Below are 18,802 nucleotides of genomic sequence, written 5' to 3'. Positions count from 1 at the left end.
TTAACACTAAAAATTTGAATGTTATGGAAATTTGATTTAATCAGGACATTTTATGAACTTCCTTTGATATAAATATATGTAAAATACTAAAATGTTTATTATAGCACAAGTCAATTAAAAACTTATACTAAACAATGAATGATAGTAAATTATGAGTTGAAAATGATTGTTCAAAGAAGAAATGATACCTTTTAAATACTGAAATAATGATAGTAGTTAGTAATGGAAGCAAAATACTATCGTTTACTGCTCGTGTTTGTCGTGATACTTCTTTCTAAATTAGAATGTATCAAAATAGATTCAAATTATATCATGACTTTCACTTCTACTAGTAACATATACTTCATATTCCAACAACTAATGAAATGAAAGTTCGAAATTTTTCCAAAGATAACACAGTTATCTTAATAGTTAGCATAAAAATACTCCATATTTTTCTTTTTGAATAATTCTAACAAAAGTCAACAATTGTTGCACATTGAAACTTATCTACGCTGTATTATAATTTTTGCCTAAATCTCTAACATCCCTTATCTATTAGAAATTCTTCTCTAGGGTATTAATAGTGTAATAGATTACAAATATTTCTTGTATTGACAGTTTATCGCAAAAGTTCTAGTGGTACTTTCTAACAAATGTTTCTGGCTTTATCAATGACTTATGCTTTTAAGATTTTCTGCGTCTATTTATTAAAATCTTCCAACTCCTGTTTAAATAACGATCAGTAGAGTCGTATAGTTACAAGATTAAGTATTACTCTGCTTGTAAATATTATTCATGTATTATACTTCATTATACTGTAACTAGAAAATCTATAAACTTTTCTCTTGAGCTTCACAATCCTAAAAGATTATATCTAAGGTTCAACCATACGCAAGTTTAAAAATAATTCTGATAATAATTTCAGACTATTTTCAACATAGATATATTTGTTGCTTTCATAAAGCATAAAAGCAAAAAGTGAAATTAATTGATGAACTATACGACTCAAATTTTAACAAATCTATATGCTACAAAAATTGTTGTAATCCTCTACCAGTGTTTTTCTCATAAATCTAAAACTACCAAATGTTATTCTCTCAATAGTGGTGTTGTATTTCTCATATTTTGTCATCTGTCATTTATTCATAGTAATTCTTTGTGATTTTTTACGACTCTTGATGTCTTCAAAATGTTAATTATCTTTAAAATGGTTACCTTTCATCTTTTTCTCTTAAATATGTTACTATCATTGATTATTATTATTATTAAGCATCTGAATGTTTTTCTGCCACTCTATGAGTCATCAACAAATTCTTCTGTATTATATAAGAATAATTTATTACTAATTCTACGTATATTTATCGGTGCTAAGTGTGTATGTGAAATACAAAGCGTGTACTACTGATACTGCGTTTATCATAATTAATAAAATCATTTTGTGCAACTTTTGCATTACCACTTCTGCATCCAAATATTCCTGGATCATTTCAAAATGCTTAGGTACCCTTAAAATCAAAGATCAAAATATTATTTACTAAAAATAAGCAAGAATTTAATTAGAAAAAAATGAGAACAGTTAAATTGAAAATAATTGTTGTGTACACCTAATTAAGGATATCGAAGTGGTTTATGTGAAAGCAGAATTTTATATCATACTACCTTTAATCATAGTTGACGGTTCATTAGTTGACTTAGGGTACAGTTAATTTGTTATGAATACAACAATATAATGTAACATAATATAAAATACTAATACCGTACAAAATGAAGGAATTTAAAATCAAAGTGTAACATCTTTTATTAAGTTATATTGAGAATAGACACTGATAAAAATAATACTTGCGTACAATGTTGATTATAAGATACGAAATATTAATTTGCTTTATGCCTTATATATATACTATAATTAATAGTTATTAATAGTTGTTTATTGAAGATAAGAACGAAACCATTTGTGTATCAATTAATTGCTACATTAAAGTGTTGATATTACTCGTTTAAATTTGAGTTTCAATGAATTGTTAACATCTTTAGATATTTTCCAGAGAAAATATTAGCGCATTTAAAAATATTATAGAGGATGTAATATTTAGAACTTATTTTGTAAACTATAAAATCGTATATTTCCTTATTTAATACAGAAATAGATATATCTTTTGGTATTTAATGCTAAAAAAAGAATGTTCCCGAATTTGACGTCACTGCATCATACACGAAAGTATTGTGAACCGGTTTATATTGGTTTGTAACAAATTTTATGACTTCCTGTGCTGCCAAACCACCTAAAAATGCTGATACTGAATGTAATTCTGATCCACCGAATCGGCAAAATTCGTGTACATAATCATCTTTCGCTAATGGACCACATCCCCATTCACTCAAGAGTTTCGTTATACATGCCTTAAAATATTAAATCACGCATTAGTTTCTAGAATTTTATTATTAACAGAGTAAACTGTACACCTGGCACTTTCAGCTAAAACTGTATTTCAATGTATCAGATTTATTTAGTAAATTTATATTTTACAGTTAAAAAACATGAAAACTGATTTGTTAATATAACCGAATAAAATAAAATAATTATTTTAATTGAAAATCTTTAATTAGAAAATATGTGACATCATTCATTGTCACACTTGGTATGGTAACTTTGTGTACCAATAATTAACATATAATGATATTGTATTAATTTGATAAACAAAATATGAAATCTTTAACAAATACTGAAAACAAACAATCCATTGCATATTATCAGTTACTATTTACAAAAAAATAATCAAATACTGGAATGTATATTATACTACGTTCGAAAATAGATATTTGAAAAAGTTATATTTAACCTGTAATTATTATGCATCATTAGTAAAATGCAGTGTGCCAAAATTAGTACAGCTTACCCTACTTTAATTTTGTACATAACATACTTTAAGTTTAACAATATCAGGTTCTACTTGATCATCAAATTCACCAGGATATGAATTATATTCTGTTTGAAATTTCTCAATTCCTCTAAGAACAACATAATAAATCATCATACTTTCTGGATTTTCTAAACTTTGCACTGGAAAAGATTGTACAAAATTATTAAATTATACACATATTTTACGTGATAAAATTTATTCAAGAGTAATAATAAATCTGCTATGGTCTTCATTTCAACTGTGCGATTAAGATTTGTAGATAAAAAATGGACCAAATATATCAAATCAACACATTAATAACAATTTTATTATAATTTTCTTTTAACAAAAGATTTTAAAAATAAAAGTTTGCTATGAATCGGAAATGACTTTAAGATCATAGCAGAATTACATGCTATAAAATATTACCTATGTTACTGGTATCAAAGATTTTAGAATCATATTCGTCCGCGATACGTGTTCCTCTTTCTACGTGTATATTTGAAGCGTGCCTACAAAATAATTTAACATCTCGCTCTGAAATAGAATCTGATGGTTTTCCTAATTGCTGTAATAATTGCAATGTACGTCGCCATACTGCCTCTACATCAGCTGCCGCCTGTTTGTAGTAACTGCAAATTAAATTAAATAATAATTTAAATAGTATATTGATTTAATGTAAAATATTGATTTATATACATAAATATATAATTTACATACAACTATTCATTGAGATAATACTAATCATAAATCTATTTTTATTCCAATAATTAACAAAATTAATAGAATGTATGAACAAAACAGATGTTCAATCAATTTAATAAAATCTTTCATGTCTCATAATCAGATATAGATAATTTATATTTAAAAATTTTTACAAAAATCAATCTTACATTTGCTGAAGTGTTATATATTTTTCAGTATCTGCTATCATGTCTGGTAAAGTTCCCTTTAGCGGTAATAATCCAGCCCCTTCATTTTTAATAAAATCTTTCACTGCTTTTGCAATTATCCAGAATGAACTGCTCTAAAAATATATTAAGTCAATTTAAAGTTAGACAATTAATTAATATATTAACAGCTTATTTTTATACCTTAGCTGTTAAATTGACACATTGATCATCGTTTAAAATATTCATTATGCTATTTGGAATTTCTGTAGGTCCTACACATGTATTCACAGCTTTTATAGCTTCTTCAAAATTTTCTTCGCTATTTGCAGTATCATTATCTTCTCTTCTTATTCCTTTCTTTATCATTTCTTTTAATTGATGTTTCTCTTTATAAGTTTTGGGCAATTGTCCTTTGTCTAAAATCCACTTTTCCAAGAATTTATATAATATCACTAAATATGGCACATGAGAATGATCTTTGAAACTCATTTCATCAAGATTTATTGAATCCAAATGCCGTTTTAGTGCCTCAAATGGTCTATCTAGACGTAAATCTGGTGTTTCATTATCTGGGTGCGTTTCTATGATCACATGTTCTTTCACTTGAATTCTCATATATGCAATAAATCCTATACTTCTACATACTATTAAAGGTATATTCAAATCCCATAATCTTTCTGACAAAAGAATTAAAGACCTGAAAAATTTTGTTTTTTGAAACATCTAACATAAAATAATATAAAATTTCTTTAAAAGTATTTATCGTGATCATTTTTACTTTTCAGTAAGTGAAGTAGCTACAACAACAGTAAAATTATTAAAAAAGTCAGGGCTATTATATAAAAGTTGTTCAGGCTCTTCATCAATATAGTCACCCCTTACATCAGGATTTAATTCCAAAAGCATTTCAGTTGAAACTTGCGCTCTTGATTTCCCTACGCTATCTGCCTCTAAGAAAAAACTATTCAAATTTATTATGTTTAATACATCATTGAACGAAAAAAGTTAATAACACCTTAATGTCATATATACTTTGCCCCGATATCTTCATTAGTAATCTTTTTTCCATCCACAATTGTAAATGCACCAATACCTGGAAGTACTAAGGACTTTAAAATTTCTGTTCCAAGACCTGTGGCATTAACGAGGCAAATATGTGCCCCTTCTAACATAGCTTGGCCATGATCGCCCCATAATCTGTGCAAATTAATATTGTTTCATTAATTTTAAATAATAAATGGTATTAAATACAAAAATGGTATTAAACTATACAATCATCAATACATAATTAAACGGTAAAACTATAATAATGATGAATTCCCAACTAATTTACTTAAATGTATAATAAATTTCTAACCCCAAAACAATTTTGTCTATGAAGATTTATACCTTAATTGTCTATCATATTTTCTGCTTCTTTCAGATTGCTCTGGTGATTTAGGAGCCGGTGATGCCATATGGATAAATTTGTTAAACTAATTCTTTAATTCTTCAATAACATTTAACCTGAGACGAGTGCTACTGCACATCTAAGGCTAACTGACATATTTAGTAACATGTATTCTCTGTTACACGAGAGTATGAGCATAGAATACGTATACGTGTTACCATGATATAATCTATAAAAGTTCACACAAAGAAATATGACAGTTGTGTTTTAAATTAAATTTTTCATTTATTCAATGTGTTCATATATTTAGTCAATCAAAATGTGTGAGTGGCACTTTATTTAGTGCAAAAATTGCAGTTTCATAGGCTAGTTTAGCGGAGGATCATTGCATAAACTCGTTCAATAGCATGGTAATGGTGGCAGTGGCATCAAGTGGCATGTGACAACTTTCAATAATATGTTTGCGGTGAAGTAGTGACTAAAGTCTTATGTCCTTATTTTTTGCACGCAAAAGGAAGATTGTTATTTAAACTAAAGAGTAGGGATGCAATAAGAGACGACACATCAGCCAGAACCTTTGATGTGTAGCAAAATCTGTCCCTTTAAATTGATTTTGCAAATGAGCGGGAAAATCAAATTAAAATAATAATTAGAAAAAAGCGAATATAAAGAAATAAAATAGGCTCTCTTTTGCAAAAGAAGATATCTGTAAGAATGGTTTTTAATGACTCAAAAGAAAATTTTTTGCCGTTCTTATGTCATTCCCTATATTATCGACAAGATACAGTGTTGTGTGCCAATTGTTCTCGACATATAATCCGCATCTTAGGATCCAAGCAATATATTGCAAACAGCATTGGCAGTATATACATATGTTTTTGTATGTTGCTATGCAAAACAGAGAGGTATATAGGACCTACAAAAAGAAATAACCTCTTAATATAACTAGTATAGCTTCAGAAGATATTTTTTAAAATAAATATTAATTTTATTCGAGTTTTGTTGGGTTTGGTTTTGTCAAAATTCATATTTTTTCATGCGCTGACCGAGAATATAGAGAGTGTTTTCTATATTTTAAATTAGTCAATAAATTATAATTTCCAAAAATAACTGATTTATTGATATTGATTTTGAAATGCGTGTTGCTGAATTTAAATTTGATTAAGGAATGAATAACGAACGTTTTTCTTTTAAAAATACAATTGAACATAAATAAAATTGAATGTCAAATACAAATAAAAATCTTCTTTATCGACGGCTTGAAAATGAAATTCCTCTTGATCGACGGTGACTCTGATGATCACCACAAGAACGTTACGTGTAGCGCCATCTAGCGGCAAACGGATGAACTAAGCAGAAAATTGTATGTCCGAATACGCATATAAGGAAATGATAAAAAGGCATATTTCATGACTTTCTGAACATATTATGTTTCCTGAGACATTCAAGAGTAAACTATTATTAATACTTGATGCATATTATTGTCGATTAAACTCAGGAAATCAATATTTCCGAAGGGGTATTATTTCAAATTTGGCTCCATTAGTTCCTACTTTTTACCGTTAAAGCTATCATCGTTTAATCATATTCAATTTTATTTTAAAAACACAATCGTTCGCTATTCATTCTGTAGTCAAACCTTAATTCAAGAACACGTATTAAAATCAAATTCAGAATCAAGTCCAATCAAATCAGTTATTTTGCAAAGTTATTAATTTATTGATTATTAAAATATTGGAGGACAATTCCTATGTAAATGTGGCGACACCTACTTCCGGCGTGAAAGCGCAACGGAGAGTGCATTTCCGCGCGTAGGAGGTTCATTCTCTCGTGGAACGCTTAGGCGAGTTGACGTGTTTTACAGTTATTCAGCTTTACTTGAACTCTGCGATTTTTGTAGTAGTGCGCGAAACGTATATACAGACTATTTAGCCCGCACAAATGTTGTTATGATTAATTGTTACTAAATATATTTGTTAAACATAGTTACCCAGTTTGAACGCAGTGAAAATTATTTACCCTTTCTCACATCGGTAAAGTAAAGTTCCCTATTTCCTGGAGCAGAACTCTACATAAACGGTACATGTGGCGTCATCTAGCGGTAGAATACGCGAACTAACGAAAGGCATGTTCCCGCCGGGTGCAGTTCGCACTGTTCGCCGACCAGATGGCGCCACTTGTTTTCGAAAAATCAAAATTGCTCCAATTTAAAAACTAATTACCTCATCATTACGAATGGTCAATTTGACTTACCTGCGTTGAACCTCTATCTAAAATATTTACTGCGCATGTCTATCTTTTTCGGTTTAGAACTGCGCAGGGGGTCAAAGTTTCCATAAGATAATAGCAAATCCTGCGGAATAAATTTTTCAACAAATCAAATTGATGCATTTTTAGAACGATACGGAGACTCAGTACCAAGCAATGAGAATGATACACGAACGTTAACGTGAACTCACACAATGTAGTTTACAACGAAATTTCTAATTAAAAGTTTCATTTAATTTAATATCATGGAATTGGGACTTGGTGTGGATGATGGGCAAAGTCAAATTTATATTTTAACTGATTAATTCCCCGTGCATGACACGGGCCGTTCCACTAGTTCTAAATAATTTATTGAAATGTTAATTAATGAAGTAAATATATTTATGAAATCGTTAATAATAAATTCTGATTAATATTTAGTGGCTTTAATATAAAAATGATAATTTAGTAATTTAATTCGAAATATATTTTCTATCCTTTTCTAGCTATTGCGCGCGCATCTTACAGACGCCTGGGCTAGCGTTGTAGCGCGCGATATTTTAAAATATTACGTACAATGTTTTACGACTTTCAATTTCTTTAAATCGACAAAAAGATGCATTAATTCGATTACTAATAATTTATTATTAATTAATTTTGTATGTTTTGATTTATGTAATGATAATTTAATATTTTATTACTAGAAATAAAAGGATATTCAGTCAAATCAGTCGATATGTCTTATCGACTGATAAGAAAAGAAAAGAAAACGTCGATAATTGTAGAGAAAAAATGTGCAATGAAAAGAATAAAATTTGTATCAAAATTCATTGATGAATCTTCCGGGATGTTACACATTCGTGAAACCTGTTTTAGCGATAAGTTGATGTAAACATAGTCACTTCAAAGTATTTAAAACATACAGACACTTTTAATATTTATTACAGAATAATAATTCATATTGTAATTTCATATTATAATTTCTATTGTTCATTGAAAAGAGTTACAACTGTTTTATATCAAAAGCAATTAAATGGTTGTTACGTCAAGAACATAAAATACCTTAAAAATTGGCAATGTATGAGAATTCGATGAAGAGGCAATATGTCGAAAAAAATTCGATTTTCTCAGAAACTGAAAGTACTTTAAAATGGTATGTGCAGACATATTCAGAGTATACAAATATATAAAACTCACTCATTATGTCAACAGAACTAAGAATTTCTTGAACAATTTATTAGGTGTATTTTGGGAGACATCCGCTATTTATATAATATGTCAATTCCAACTTAATTTGGTTAATTTTCAACTGAAGTTGAAGTTAAGTTGAATTTTTAACTGAAAACAGAAAAATACACAAGGTGTACAATATTAACTAACACTGCATGTTTCAAATTTTCAATCTAACTCATTTTATAATTGAACTCAAATCATTCAAAATAATAATTATTACTTCAAAATTATATATTATATTATACATTACATAGTATTAATGAGGCTTACACATGTGTGAGATACCAAAGACCAATACTCGTAATTAAATCAGATAATGTATATTTTATCACATTTATTCTGTAGACTTCGATACGTAAATGCATAAGCATCTATAATCTATTTAAAATCGTTATATCTTAACAAGTAAGTGCCAACTGCCGCATTGTTTTCTTTTTTTAAATGATCACTCACTTTGTCTACACTCAACTCTTGCGATCTTTATACGCATAATTACTTTTCTTCGAAAAGACGCTGGTCGTCCTTTCTGCTGGAACATATACCCCTTAAAGGCGGCAATAATATTTCCGCACACACTGTACTAGTTGTATACACTATACTTGGAAGTATATTCTTATCATAATATCACGTTCTCGTGGAGCTAACGGTTGTGTTGGACGATTCGTCTGCTGTTTCTTACCTGTTTCGATATCTTAAGTTAAAATACGCGACTATGTATAATCTGTAAGTTAATTAATATTTTGTTCATTAACCAATATCTCACATATTTTCTTCGTTTTTAAAAATTATACGTTTCGTGTACGTTAACATATATCTTTAATATTTACTAAATTATTATATTTAATTTATGTTTAATGAACATGAAATTTCACGAAATATTTTGCACATCTATTGTTCGGTTTGCTTATCTGCTGTTGCGAACAGACTAATTTTTTCCTACATACATTTCGTAATAAATTAGTCATAAGTTCCTGGAATTACGAGTCTATAGCATTTGCTATTATTCATTTTTGTATGTCGCTAAATGACTGTTTTTTTATACTTCTAGTACAAACTATGCAAAATGTTAATTCGCTGAAGTTTTATGTTGCGACATACATGGGTTCGGGTCAGCGTTTTTGTGAGCGATTATTCTAATTCTGACTATCTTTGCAGTGATAATATATTCCACTAAGAAAATGAGTCAACTTTAAACTGTTAAAATATTTTGTATTCGTCTTTTATTTGGATAAAACCATTCTCTTGTTTTCATTGAATTCTATAATAAATTAATTTTTCTTTGTTTTTACTTCTTCAAATTTTGACGTATCACAGAGGGGGCCCATAATTCGAACTACTTTAACGTTCCGTTATTTATTCTTCTAATTTTTTATAATAAATTTTATATTGTTTATAAAAAAATTTATTGCGACTTTAGCAATTGATACTATTAATCTCAGTCATGAAATAGAATTTCCTCGCTAAAAAAATCTATTCAAATAGCGCGCCGTTTAAAAGATTACATACCTTAGTGTAAAATATAATTCATCACTTATGCACTCGCTGCTAAATTTATTTCTTCTTTACATTCGGTGTCAAGATCAAGGTAATAAAAATACTTTTTCTGAAATTTTCAAGTGCAAATCTGCTAATTCTACATCCATTACACGTACTACCGAAATATTCTTTACTATAATTTAGTAGATTGTATTTGTTATTTAATACTTGATCTTGTCAATTAATCAATTATTATCGATTTGTACTACTTCGCACTTTAATAAATAAAATACGCTTCGGTATTTAATTTCATACTTAGTAGTTAATAATTAATAATTAGTAGGTGGTAATATATATTAAAATAATATTAATATTAAATATTAAAATGATATTAGTATTAAATATATTAATAATTTTAATACAATAAAGTACATCGAAAAATTGCACTTATCGATTATTAATAGTATCATATTTTATTAATTTCTGTTTATTTAATAATCTAATTGCTGAAAATGATCCGTACTACTTTTACAGTGTTAAACTGTGCAGTGTAAAAAATATACTTTACAGTGTAAAACTATTTTTTACCGATGAACGGTATGTTTATCTATATAACTGAACTTTAATTTATTGTTCTTTCCTTGATTATTTTACACGTCATCGTAAATTATAAATACATGATATATAAGATAAATTTAAAAATTGTTGAAATTTGGACATCATCAACGGATATATTGATTAGTATAAGATTGAATGATCGTGTTCCCGCTATTTTTCGAATTACTAATACGGAATATTATACGCTTTCGGCGAATATCTCAAGGCGACTCAACAGGTGTTCCATATCACACTTTTAACCCCGTATGACTTACCAGATACATCTGACAGAACTGCCACAATTTTAGAACAAATAAAGAAAATTAAAAGTGTTATATCTACTTTGTATTCAGCGATCCTTGTTTATGTAAAAAAATGTTAACTCTTTATATATATAATTGTATTAACATATTACATTTGACAATACTAATGCGTAGTAAAATTATATTTGATCTGATATGATTGCTAACAGTAACATTTATAAACTTAATTTAAGTTACAAAATGTCTTAAAGTTCTATTAGTTTAATTTTAATTACATATTAAGTCCTTATCATTCACTACCCTAAACAAGCATTTTATTCTTCATCGCTTTTTCATAGTAATGGAAAAACATTGAGATATTTATCATTTTAGATATTAATTATATGCAGAACCATCATTTTACTTATTATAATTATTTATGCAAAACCCATCCATAAAATTCCTATATATAAATTCAATAACTCTAATTTGAATGTAAATAATCATATAATTTCAGATTACAAAATGTGGTATATTACTCAATGGGATTTCTGATTGTTCTAATCCTATTGACGATTGTTGCCTCATGTGAAACATTGAGATACTACATCAAATTTTGTTCATTTGGAGCAGCAAGTGCTATACCAACAAGTATACAATGGCCTTTCATGTTTCTACGAATCAAAGACTGGAGAAATGCATTGTAAGTCAACAAAAGAATAATTAAATTAAAAATTCATATGAGTTCTTATAATCAAATTGTAAATTCATTATAAATTTAATGCTATAGACTATCAGCAAGGTGTCTGAGAACATGTGTGAAATTACTAGGAGTATCATTTCACGTTCGTGGGAAAGAAAATATTGTTAAAGATACAGGCAGCATTGTACTAATGAATCATCAAAGTATATTAGATTTAACAGGTAAATATATACATTATTTTACAAAATTTCAGAATTGTACCTGAAGAAAGATGCTTACCATGAAATCTACAAACTCTGAAAATCTTTTGCTACTTTTCAGTCTGAGGTTTTATTTATAACAAATCTGACAAATAGAGGAAAACAAATCCTAGAACATGTATTGCATTATGCTTTCCAAATCTGCTTCTTTATCTATAATTGTGATAATTTAAGTATTTTCTCTTTCTTACTCAGAAAAAAGAAGCTTAAGAAGCAATGTTAGGGGACATAGTCCTACTCATATTCTGTAATATACTTTCTCAAAGTATACCAGGCTTAACAAATTGCTAATTGTTAACAAATTGTTAAGCCTGGTCTGTTCAAGTTGTAATACTTATTTTACAAATTGTAATACTTATTTCTAACTAATCTCCCCTCCTTTTTAATGGATTTTTTGTGATCCATGGCAATATAATGAGAATCTACAATAATGCAATAATTAGAATTTACATTTAACTATTATAAAAGACTCTCGTTACAGCAGATAGTAATAAATAGCAAAATTTTAATTTTAGTCCTAGCTGAACTGTGGCCTGTATTGGAAAGGTGTACCGTTATCTCTAAGAAAGAAATTTTTTATCTTGGTCTATTTGGCTTGGCATCTTGGCTTTGGGGAACTATTTTTATCGACAGAAAAAACAGCAAAGAAGCCCAAAAAGGTATCAATTCAACAGCTGAACGTATAAAAAGCATAAAGGTAATTTCTGTTTTATTTATTGTGAAATGTAAATAATAAATATGTGTTCTAATTACTTCGACCATATCCTTTTCAGGCAAACGTCTTAATATTTCCAGAAGGCCATAGACATTCCAATTCTACATTATTACCCTTTAAAAAGGGTGCTTTCCACTTAGCTATTGAGTCACAAATACCAATACAACCTGTTGTTATTTCAAAGTATTATTTTCTGAATTCTAAACTGAAAATATTTAATTCAGGTTAGTATTGTTACTATTTAGTCTTACATGTCTGTAACTATATTGAGGACACAATCTTTTAAAATAGAAATAATAATATGACAATAAACTCTTATATAACATAATAGATGAATTCGGTACTCTGTGTTGGAAAATGTGTGTATTATATAATACCTGTAGCTCTATTATAAAGAAACAAAAAATGTTGGCAGTTATAATAATTAAATATTCAAAGATCTATATTATAAAAAAATATAAAATATACAAAATAATCACAGAATAATTTAAGACTATTATGTTTCAGGTACAAGTTATATCACCATTCTGCCTCCCATTTCTACCAAAGGTTTAACAAAAGAAGATCTTCCAAAACTCATAGAAGATACATATAAAATTATGAATAATAGCTTTATGGAAACTTCACAAGAAACAATAAATGAGCACATAAATACTTTGAAAGATGAGAAATAAGGAAGAATACTGTTAGAAATATTTAATGTTATTAATATAATGCATACAAATACAATATGCATATATTACATGAAATTTGATTATAAAGAAGTCTGGTCAAAACTTTCCATAATCTTAAAATTTCAAAAGTTTAAACTGTTATCTGTAGTACATTAGGAATATCGTCATAAAATTCTGAGTATGATCATAAAAATAGAAAAAAATTGTACAAGTAACAATACAAGGTATGCCATTTCTCCAGCTGTTTGTGCCATAGTGTTTAATCTATCATTGTAGTATTTGACTACGTAAAACTGTCTTTGATGAAGTAGAGATTGCACAATCGGTTACTATTTTTATAATGTGGATGGTGTGATATTTTGTGAACAAGACATGACCAAGCATACTTATTTATAACAATAGTATAAGACATAAATTATAAGTAAATAAATTATGTTGTATATAATATAAAGTTTGTACAAATTTTGTAAAGAGTTACTATATATTATGTAAATAATTGAAATTATACATATTTCACAATAATTTTTACTTGTGAAAGTAATATTCGATATATTGATTTAATTGCATTTATGTAAAACAGACTATTTTTATATTATAAAAAATTATTATTATATTGTATTATGTTTGCCTATAATATCTACTTCATAAATTCAAAAATTCGAACTTATATGCATGTAATCATGCATTGAAATATGTAAGTTTGTACTATAAATATATGTTTATATACATATATTACATATTTATGTACATAGAAAAAACAAGGACACTTACATGTTGTTCATAGTTACGGGATCTGTTAAAACCAATCAGAATTGGGGTGCTAAAAATGTACGAAAAAGTTCATTTGATAAGCCAGTTCCTACATGAACTGATGAAATGTTCATGTAGTGAACATCAGTTAAAAACATGTTGTTACTATTGTATTATGAAATAACTAAAGTTTTTCGTCAGGGGTAGGTAAATTAAATATGGTAAGATGCAATCACAAAAATATCTTCAGCTAACATTGGCAATAATTAAGCCACATATCGTTAAATCTCCCTTTGTGCTTCAGGTAAGAAGGTTATAACCTAAATTTCATTCTGTACATTAAACAGACATAAATAGGCAATGAGACAGGATTGACACAACAGTTGGTTCTTATCCACAAATGAGATTATGGTAATAGTTGATAATTATTCTGGTTTTCAGAAAATTCGAAACTTAATAATTGACAATAATTTCAAAATTGTCAGATCACGCAGGTCAATAATCACACAAGCAGATGCAGAAAAATTTTATGGAGAGCACAAAGAAAAATTTTTTTACAATCGTCTTTTGACATTTATGTGCAGTGGCCCATCTGATATTCATATCTTAGCAGATTATGATGCTATTGCTAAATGGAGACAATTAATGGGTCCCACAAAAACATACGAAGCACAATATATTGCTCCTGATACAATTCGAGGAATGTTTGGTCTCTCGGATACAAGAAATGCAACACATGGATCTGGTATATCTTCATATAAACAGTTTTATTTTTATTGTTTATATATTAAACAAACATTATTCTTCTAGATTCAGTTGAATCTGCCAAAAGAGAAATATCGATACTTTTCAAGGATTTTGATTTGCAAAAATGGTATGAAAATGAAGAAAAATATTATAGTTTAGGACAACTTCAATTTGATCCAAAAGCATTTGTACATATTATTGATAAAAATTTTGTAGACATTAATAACAAAATTACAAAATGAGTAATGTAAATGATATATAGTACTGTTTTGTAAGTTTGTAGTCATTCTAGAAAATTGTAGATGTTTTTTCTTGTTTATATCCAAAGAAGAAACAATCCTCTCAATAACACATTTGTCGTTTCCAAGTAGCTATTGCCTTCTTATTTCTGAATATTGAAGATACTTGAATGACATTTAACTTACAAAACAATATTATGGAATGTTTAATAAGTGTTTGTTAATATAGAATTTTATTTATTAGTTATGTACAGAAATTTTAAGCGTACTTTCACGTTACTGTTAAATAAATATAATGTTATACCTACACATTCACACGTGTATTTTGTGCAACAAAATAACCATTTATTCATTCATTTTTACATAAACCTTAGGTCTTGAAAAGACCTTTATTCCCTCTTCTAATTTGTTCAGTTGTTTTTCTATTTCTATTTTTCGTCGCTGTGCTCTCAGTGTGTCTACTTTTATTGGCATCATATTTAATTCGTTTACGTAATCTTGATAATCTGTAAGACAAACATAATTGCAATAAATAATGGTATTACATAACATGAAACACGAATATTCCTAAATTACATACTTTTTCGTAATACACGTAATGTTTCCTTGCGTTCGTGGTCAGGCAAAAGGACATGACCATCTGGGCAATTGGCATCCAATTCTTCCGTTTTAGCTTTCTGTATTTTTTCTAGAGTTTCCTTTCTTTCTTTAATGTACCTAATAAATAATTGTTTTTTTATAGTAAAGTATGATTTGTCTTTTACAATATTTAGAAGTTAAGAAATATTCAATAAAATAAAGAATCATACTTTGGAACTACACCCATACGATGATTAGCAATAGGAGTATTAGTGTTACTATTATTATATTTGCAGTTGTTGTGACTGTTAGTATTTTTAATCGGTGTAGCTACTTTATTAGTAGTAGAACAATGTTCTCTGTTTAATTTAATAAAATCTGTTTCTTCTTTGGAAGAAAAAGCTTTAAGATTTTTTGAATCATTTTTGTCTTCCAGGGTTTTTTCTACAATCTGTGTATCTCCCTGTTCAGCAGCTAAATTTACTGCATCACTTGAAGATTTATCAATTTCTTGATTTCTTTTGTTCTTGTTTAGCGACTCATTAAAATTTTTTTTGGAAGGATATCTACAAGAACAATTTATTAGCATAAAAAGTAAATAATATAATTACTTTCTATACATACTTTATAATCCCTTCAGAATATAAGTGATCAATTTCTGTTGTATTCAATGTTTGAATACCTTGGCTTTTAACTTCAATTTGATTTTTAACATTTTTATCTATTTCTCTGGGTGATATGTATGATAACGTAGAATCTGACAAAACTTTCCCATGCAATCTTTTTGCAGATCTTTGTGATTGTTTGTGCCCTTCTTTCTTTTGATTAATTGTCATATTGTTATTAGTTAAATGCATGGTTTTCTTTGTACAAGCAGTATTTTCCTTTAATACTGGGGCACTAGTCCTTTTACAAAATTCTCGTTGCTGATTTAATTTATGATTTATGGCACCTTTTGTATGAATGCTTTCTTGTTTCTTTACTTGCAAATTTGTATTTACTTTTGATAAAATATCTTCAGTATAATTACAATTATGGGAATGATTATTATTATTAATCTTTTTTCTACTATGTAATTTCTGTGGCTCTTCTATATTTGTATCTATGCATTTTTTCATACGATGAAGATTTTTTACATTTTCATGTATAAAATTTTTCCGTCTTACTGGTTCTGAAAACATACAAAATAACATTAATTATTTTAAAATAATAATGGTATTAATTATTATCACAACTGTGCAACATGGAATTAAATTAAAAAATGTATTATTTACTTAAATCAGGGAAAATGCCTTTCAATGTTGTCATATTTACAAACACTTATTTAAACGTAGTCAATTTGTCTTTCTGCAAATTCGTCAGTTAAATAATGTAATTTACATTTCGATTATAATATCAACAAAAAATATTGTCAAAAGAATAATTTGTAACACATAATTTCAATTCTTTTACTGTTGTTACCAATTAAACAACATTATTTATTTACAAATCATAAACACAAGAATCATTAGGCACCAGGTGTCAGGGATACAGTGTTGCCAATATACTTATTTATAGCGTTGAAACTGTAGCGTGAATTTAGCTTTATAAATTGAATAACATGGTGTGAAGATAGCTTAGGCAAAAAATAGGGATGTTGCATCCCTACTCTGTGGTAAAATAGTGCATATCGATATTTATAGTAGGAACGAAAATTTAAACAGGCTAATGCATGACGTAGTTAAAAATATTCAACGTCGTTGATAATTGAATATTGAAAATGACTATTTCAAAGTTTCAAATTTCCAAATTTCCAAATTTTTATGTGGTGAGATTTCCCAAATTTTGTTTTCTGTTCCTTGAAATAGTGGACTTAATTCGCATAGACTGGCAGTCTAAGGAGACTTCTAACCACAATTATAATGCTTCTTTACAATCTACTTCCACCTTATAATCGTACATATGGCGGGATAAAATAAAGAAGTAGCAACAACCGGTAATCATAGCAGGATACAATAAAAAAAACACGCCGAGTATATTTTTTCGGTATCAAGATAATCATAAGAGCACATGCGCCTACAGATTGCAAACTGGTAAAATGGAAACGTAATGTACATGAAGAAAAACACAAAACTTGTCATCTAAGAAATCCTCTCTCTCTTGTGGAACAAAAAATGTACATATATTCTTTGTGTGACGAAATTAAGAAATTCCTAACTATCCTCCTCTGTTCTGCGTTGCGTTGTGCAGGAGAAACAAAAACAGCAGCCATTTTGGTATTCAAAAATGCAACTCGTTACTTTTTCAAAATATTTTTCATATAATGCTAGAAGATGCTACAGATGTCAGCTTTACAAATTAGTATTCAAAAAAATACATTTTTATATGCTTTCATTTGTTATAAAGGTCGTCAGTACCTAAAATGCAATTTCAGAAAGTTATACTGTACCAGAGTAAATAATTATTCTTCAGAGCTACAGGGTGTTCCAGTTAAAACGTGTAATCTTGAGACTGTGTATGTTTCATACCACAAGGAATTGAAAATTGGATGTTTCTAATGTGTGACTGCTCGTCTATATGTGCGTTTCCCTGGCCACATGACCATCATGTATCTATGGCCGAGGACTGTATTCGTATGACAATACATATATGCATAAATGTGCACGTAAATACCATAATTTCGAAACACTGGGTCGCCAAATGATTGCACACTAGTAGTAAATAGTTACTGATGGAAATTGTAATTATACAATGATTAGTATTAACAGCCGCTTCATGTTTACAAATATTATAATGGAATATAACGTAGGTACACCAGAACACTTGCCGAAATAAATCAAAGAAGTTTTAGTTGCGATAATTTCGTAACAAGTAAATTTAGGGGTATACGTATGTTAATACTTTTATGTAGAGCACAAGATTAGTGCAGTCAAAAACAAAGATTTCCATTTAAAAAATAAGTGCAGTTGCATTTTTCTAATGCACATATTTCTAGCCGTTTAAGAGGTACAGCCTGTTCCAGCTGCATAGAACATCCTGTATATTTTCATCCGACAATGACAAGAGTTCATTTCTTTCTGCGCATGTTCACACTTTCAGTTGTATACATTTTATGACCTATGACAATGCGCATGAGCTCTCATGACGATCATGATGCCAAATGTATATACTCAGTGGACAGAAAATTTCATGATTT

The 18,802-nt window shown here is 28.3% G+C and overlaps 4 protein-coding genes across 10 annotated transcripts; 2 read left to right on the top strand and 2 right to left on the bottom strand.

Annotated features, from left to right (window-relative positions):
* Positions 1 to 2,078: 2,078 nt before the first annotated feature.
* On the bottom strand, positions 2,079 to 5,567 carry APP-BP1 (Nedd8-activating enzyme E1 regulatory subunit APP-BP1). 2 transcript variants are annotated; one of them, XM_003704424.3, is made up of 8 exons: positions 5,165 to 5,567; positions 4,808 to 4,972; positions 4,554 to 4,736; positions 3,977 to 4,472; positions 3,776 to 3,909; positions 3,312 to 3,514; positions 2,907 to 3,043; positions 2,079 to 2,382 (listed from the first exon to the last, which is right to left on the bottom strand). In XM_003704424.3, the coding sequence occupies exons 1-8, from the start codon at positions 5,230 to 5,232 to the stop codon at positions 2,152 to 2,154; spliced, it is 1,617 nt and encodes a 538-aa protein (XP_003704472.1). In that variant the 5' UTR covers positions 5,233 to 5,567; the 3' UTR covers positions 2,079 to 2,151. The 2 variants fall into 2 exon arrangements, with proteins under 2 accessions (XP_003704472.1, XP_012143402.1); XM_012288012.2 differs by lacking the exon at positions 5,165 to 5,567 and having other exon boundaries at positions 4,554 to 4,725; positions 4,791 to 4,929.
* Positions 5,568 to 9,214: 3,647 nt separating this feature from the next.
* LOC100880646 (1-acyl-sn-glycerol-3-phosphate acyltransferase beta-like) lies at positions 9,215 to 13,923 on the top strand. 4 transcript variants are annotated; one of them, XM_003704480.3, is made up of 6 exons: positions 9,215 to 9,368; positions 11,478 to 11,663; positions 11,751 to 11,884; positions 12,439 to 12,620; positions 12,697 to 12,862; positions 13,146 to 13,923. In XM_003704480.3, exons 1-6 carry the CDS (start codon positions 9,358 to 9,360, stop codon positions 13,310 to 13,312), a joined length of 846 nt encoding a protein of 281 aa, XP_003704528.2. In that variant the 5' UTR covers positions 9,215 to 9,357; the 3' UTR covers positions 13,313 to 13,923. The 4 variants fall into 4 exon arrangements, with proteins under 4 accessions (XP_003704528.2, XP_012143404.1, XP_076390745.1 ...); XM_012288014.2 differs by lacking the exon at positions 9,215 to 9,368 and adding an exon at positions 10,093 to 10,230; XM_076534630.1 differs by lacking the exon at positions 9,215 to 9,368 and adding an exon at positions 10,784 to 10,956.
* A 109-nt stretch (positions 13,924 to 14,032) lies between these two features.
* LOC100880758 (nucleoside diphosphate kinase 6) lies at positions 14,033 to 15,357 on the top strand. Of its 2 annotated transcripts, none has more exons than XM_076534646.1 (3): positions 14,033 to 14,283; positions 14,504 to 14,807; positions 14,873 to 15,357. In XM_076534646.1, exons 1-3 carry the CDS (start codon positions 14,281 to 14,283, stop codon positions 15,049 to 15,051), a joined length of 486 nt encoding a protein of 161 aa, XP_076390761.1. In that variant the 5' UTR covers positions 14,033 to 14,280; the 3' UTR covers positions 15,052 to 15,357. The 2 variants fall into 2 exon arrangements, with proteins under 2 accessions (XP_076390761.1, XP_003704529.1); XM_003704481.3 differs by having other exon boundaries at positions 14,033 to 14,366.
* On the bottom strand, positions 15,263 to 18,599 carry LOC100883810 (uncharacterized). 2 transcript variants are annotated; one of them, XM_076534629.1, is made up of 5 exons: positions 18,056 to 18,599; positions 16,252 to 16,798; positions 15,858 to 16,193; positions 15,629 to 15,765; positions 15,263 to 15,554 (listed from the first exon to the last, which is right to left on the bottom strand). In XM_076534629.1, the coding sequence occupies exons 2-5, from the start codon at positions 16,743 to 16,745 to the stop codon at positions 15,394 to 15,396; spliced, it is 1,128 nt and encodes a 375-aa protein (XP_076390744.1). In that variant the 5' UTR covers positions 16,746 to 16,798; positions 18,056 to 18,599; the 3' UTR covers positions 15,263 to 15,393. The 2 variants fall into 2 exon arrangements, with proteins under 2 accessions (XP_076390744.1, XP_003704474.2); XM_003704426.3 differs by lacking the exon at positions 18,056 to 18,599 and adding an exon at positions 16,902 to 17,650.
* Positions 18,600 to 18,802: the final 203 nt, after the last annotated feature.

This window comes from Megachile rotundata, chromosome 8, assembly GCF_050947335.1.
Source record: "Megachile rotundata isolate GNS110a chromosome 8, iyMegRotu1, whole genome shotgun sequence".
Classification (NCBI taxonomy): domain Eukaryota; kingdom Metazoa; phylum Arthropoda; class Insecta; order Hymenoptera; family Megachilidae; genus Megachile; species Megachile rotundata.
The sequence above is the reverse complement of the archived record's forward strand: the minus strand, read 5'-3'. Positions and strand labels throughout refer to the sequence as shown.

Bases quoted from the DNA above. Each gene is read 5' to 3' on its own strand.
- APP-BP1 (XM_003704424.3), bottom strand. From the start codon at position 5,232: ATGGCATCACCGGCTCCTAAATCACCAGAGCAATCTGAAAGAAGCAGA. The intron at 4,973-5,164 runs GTATAAATCTTC...TAATTTGCACAG, and splicing joins AAATATGATAGACAATTAAG to ATTATGGGGCGATCATGGCC. The intron at 2,383-2,906 runs GTATGTTATGTA...TAATATTTTAAG, and splicing joins CTGATATTGTTAAACTTAAA to GCATGTATAACGAAACTCTT.
- LOC100880646 (XM_076534630.1), top strand. From the start codon at position 10,799: ATGATATATAAGATAAATTTAAAAATTGTTGAAATTTGGACATCATCA. The intron at 12,621-12,696 runs GTAATTTCTGTT...TATCCTTTTCAG, and splicing joins AACGTATAAAAAGCATAAAG to GCAAACGTCTTAATATTTCC. The intron at 12,863-13,145 runs GTTAGTATTGTT...ATTATGTTTCAG, and splicing joins ACTGAAAATATTTAATTCAG to GTACAAGTTATATCACCATT.
- LOC100880758 (XM_003704481.3), top strand. From the start codon at position 14,289: ATGCAATCACAAAAATATCTTCAGCTAACATTGGCAATAATTAAGCCA. The intron at 14,367-14,503 runs GTAAGAAGGTTA...TCTGGTTTTCAG, and splicing joins AATCTCCCTTTGTGCTTCAG to AAAATTCGAAACTTAATAAT. The intron at 14,808-14,872 runs GTATATCTTCAT...TTATTCTTCTAG, and splicing joins AAATGCAACACATGGATCTG to ATTCAGTTGAATCTGCCAAA.
- LOC100883810 (XM_003704426.3), bottom strand. From the start codon at position 16,935: ATGACAACATTGAAAGGCATTTTCCCTGATTTAA. The intron at 16,799-16,901 runs GTAAATAATACA...GTATGTTTTCAG, and splicing joins AGGCATTTTCCCTGATTTAA to AACCAGTAAGACGGAAAAAT. The intron at 15,766-15,857 runs GTATGATTCTTT...ATTATTTATTAG, and splicing joins CGTATGGGTGTAGTTCCAAA to GTACATTAAAGAAAGAAAGG.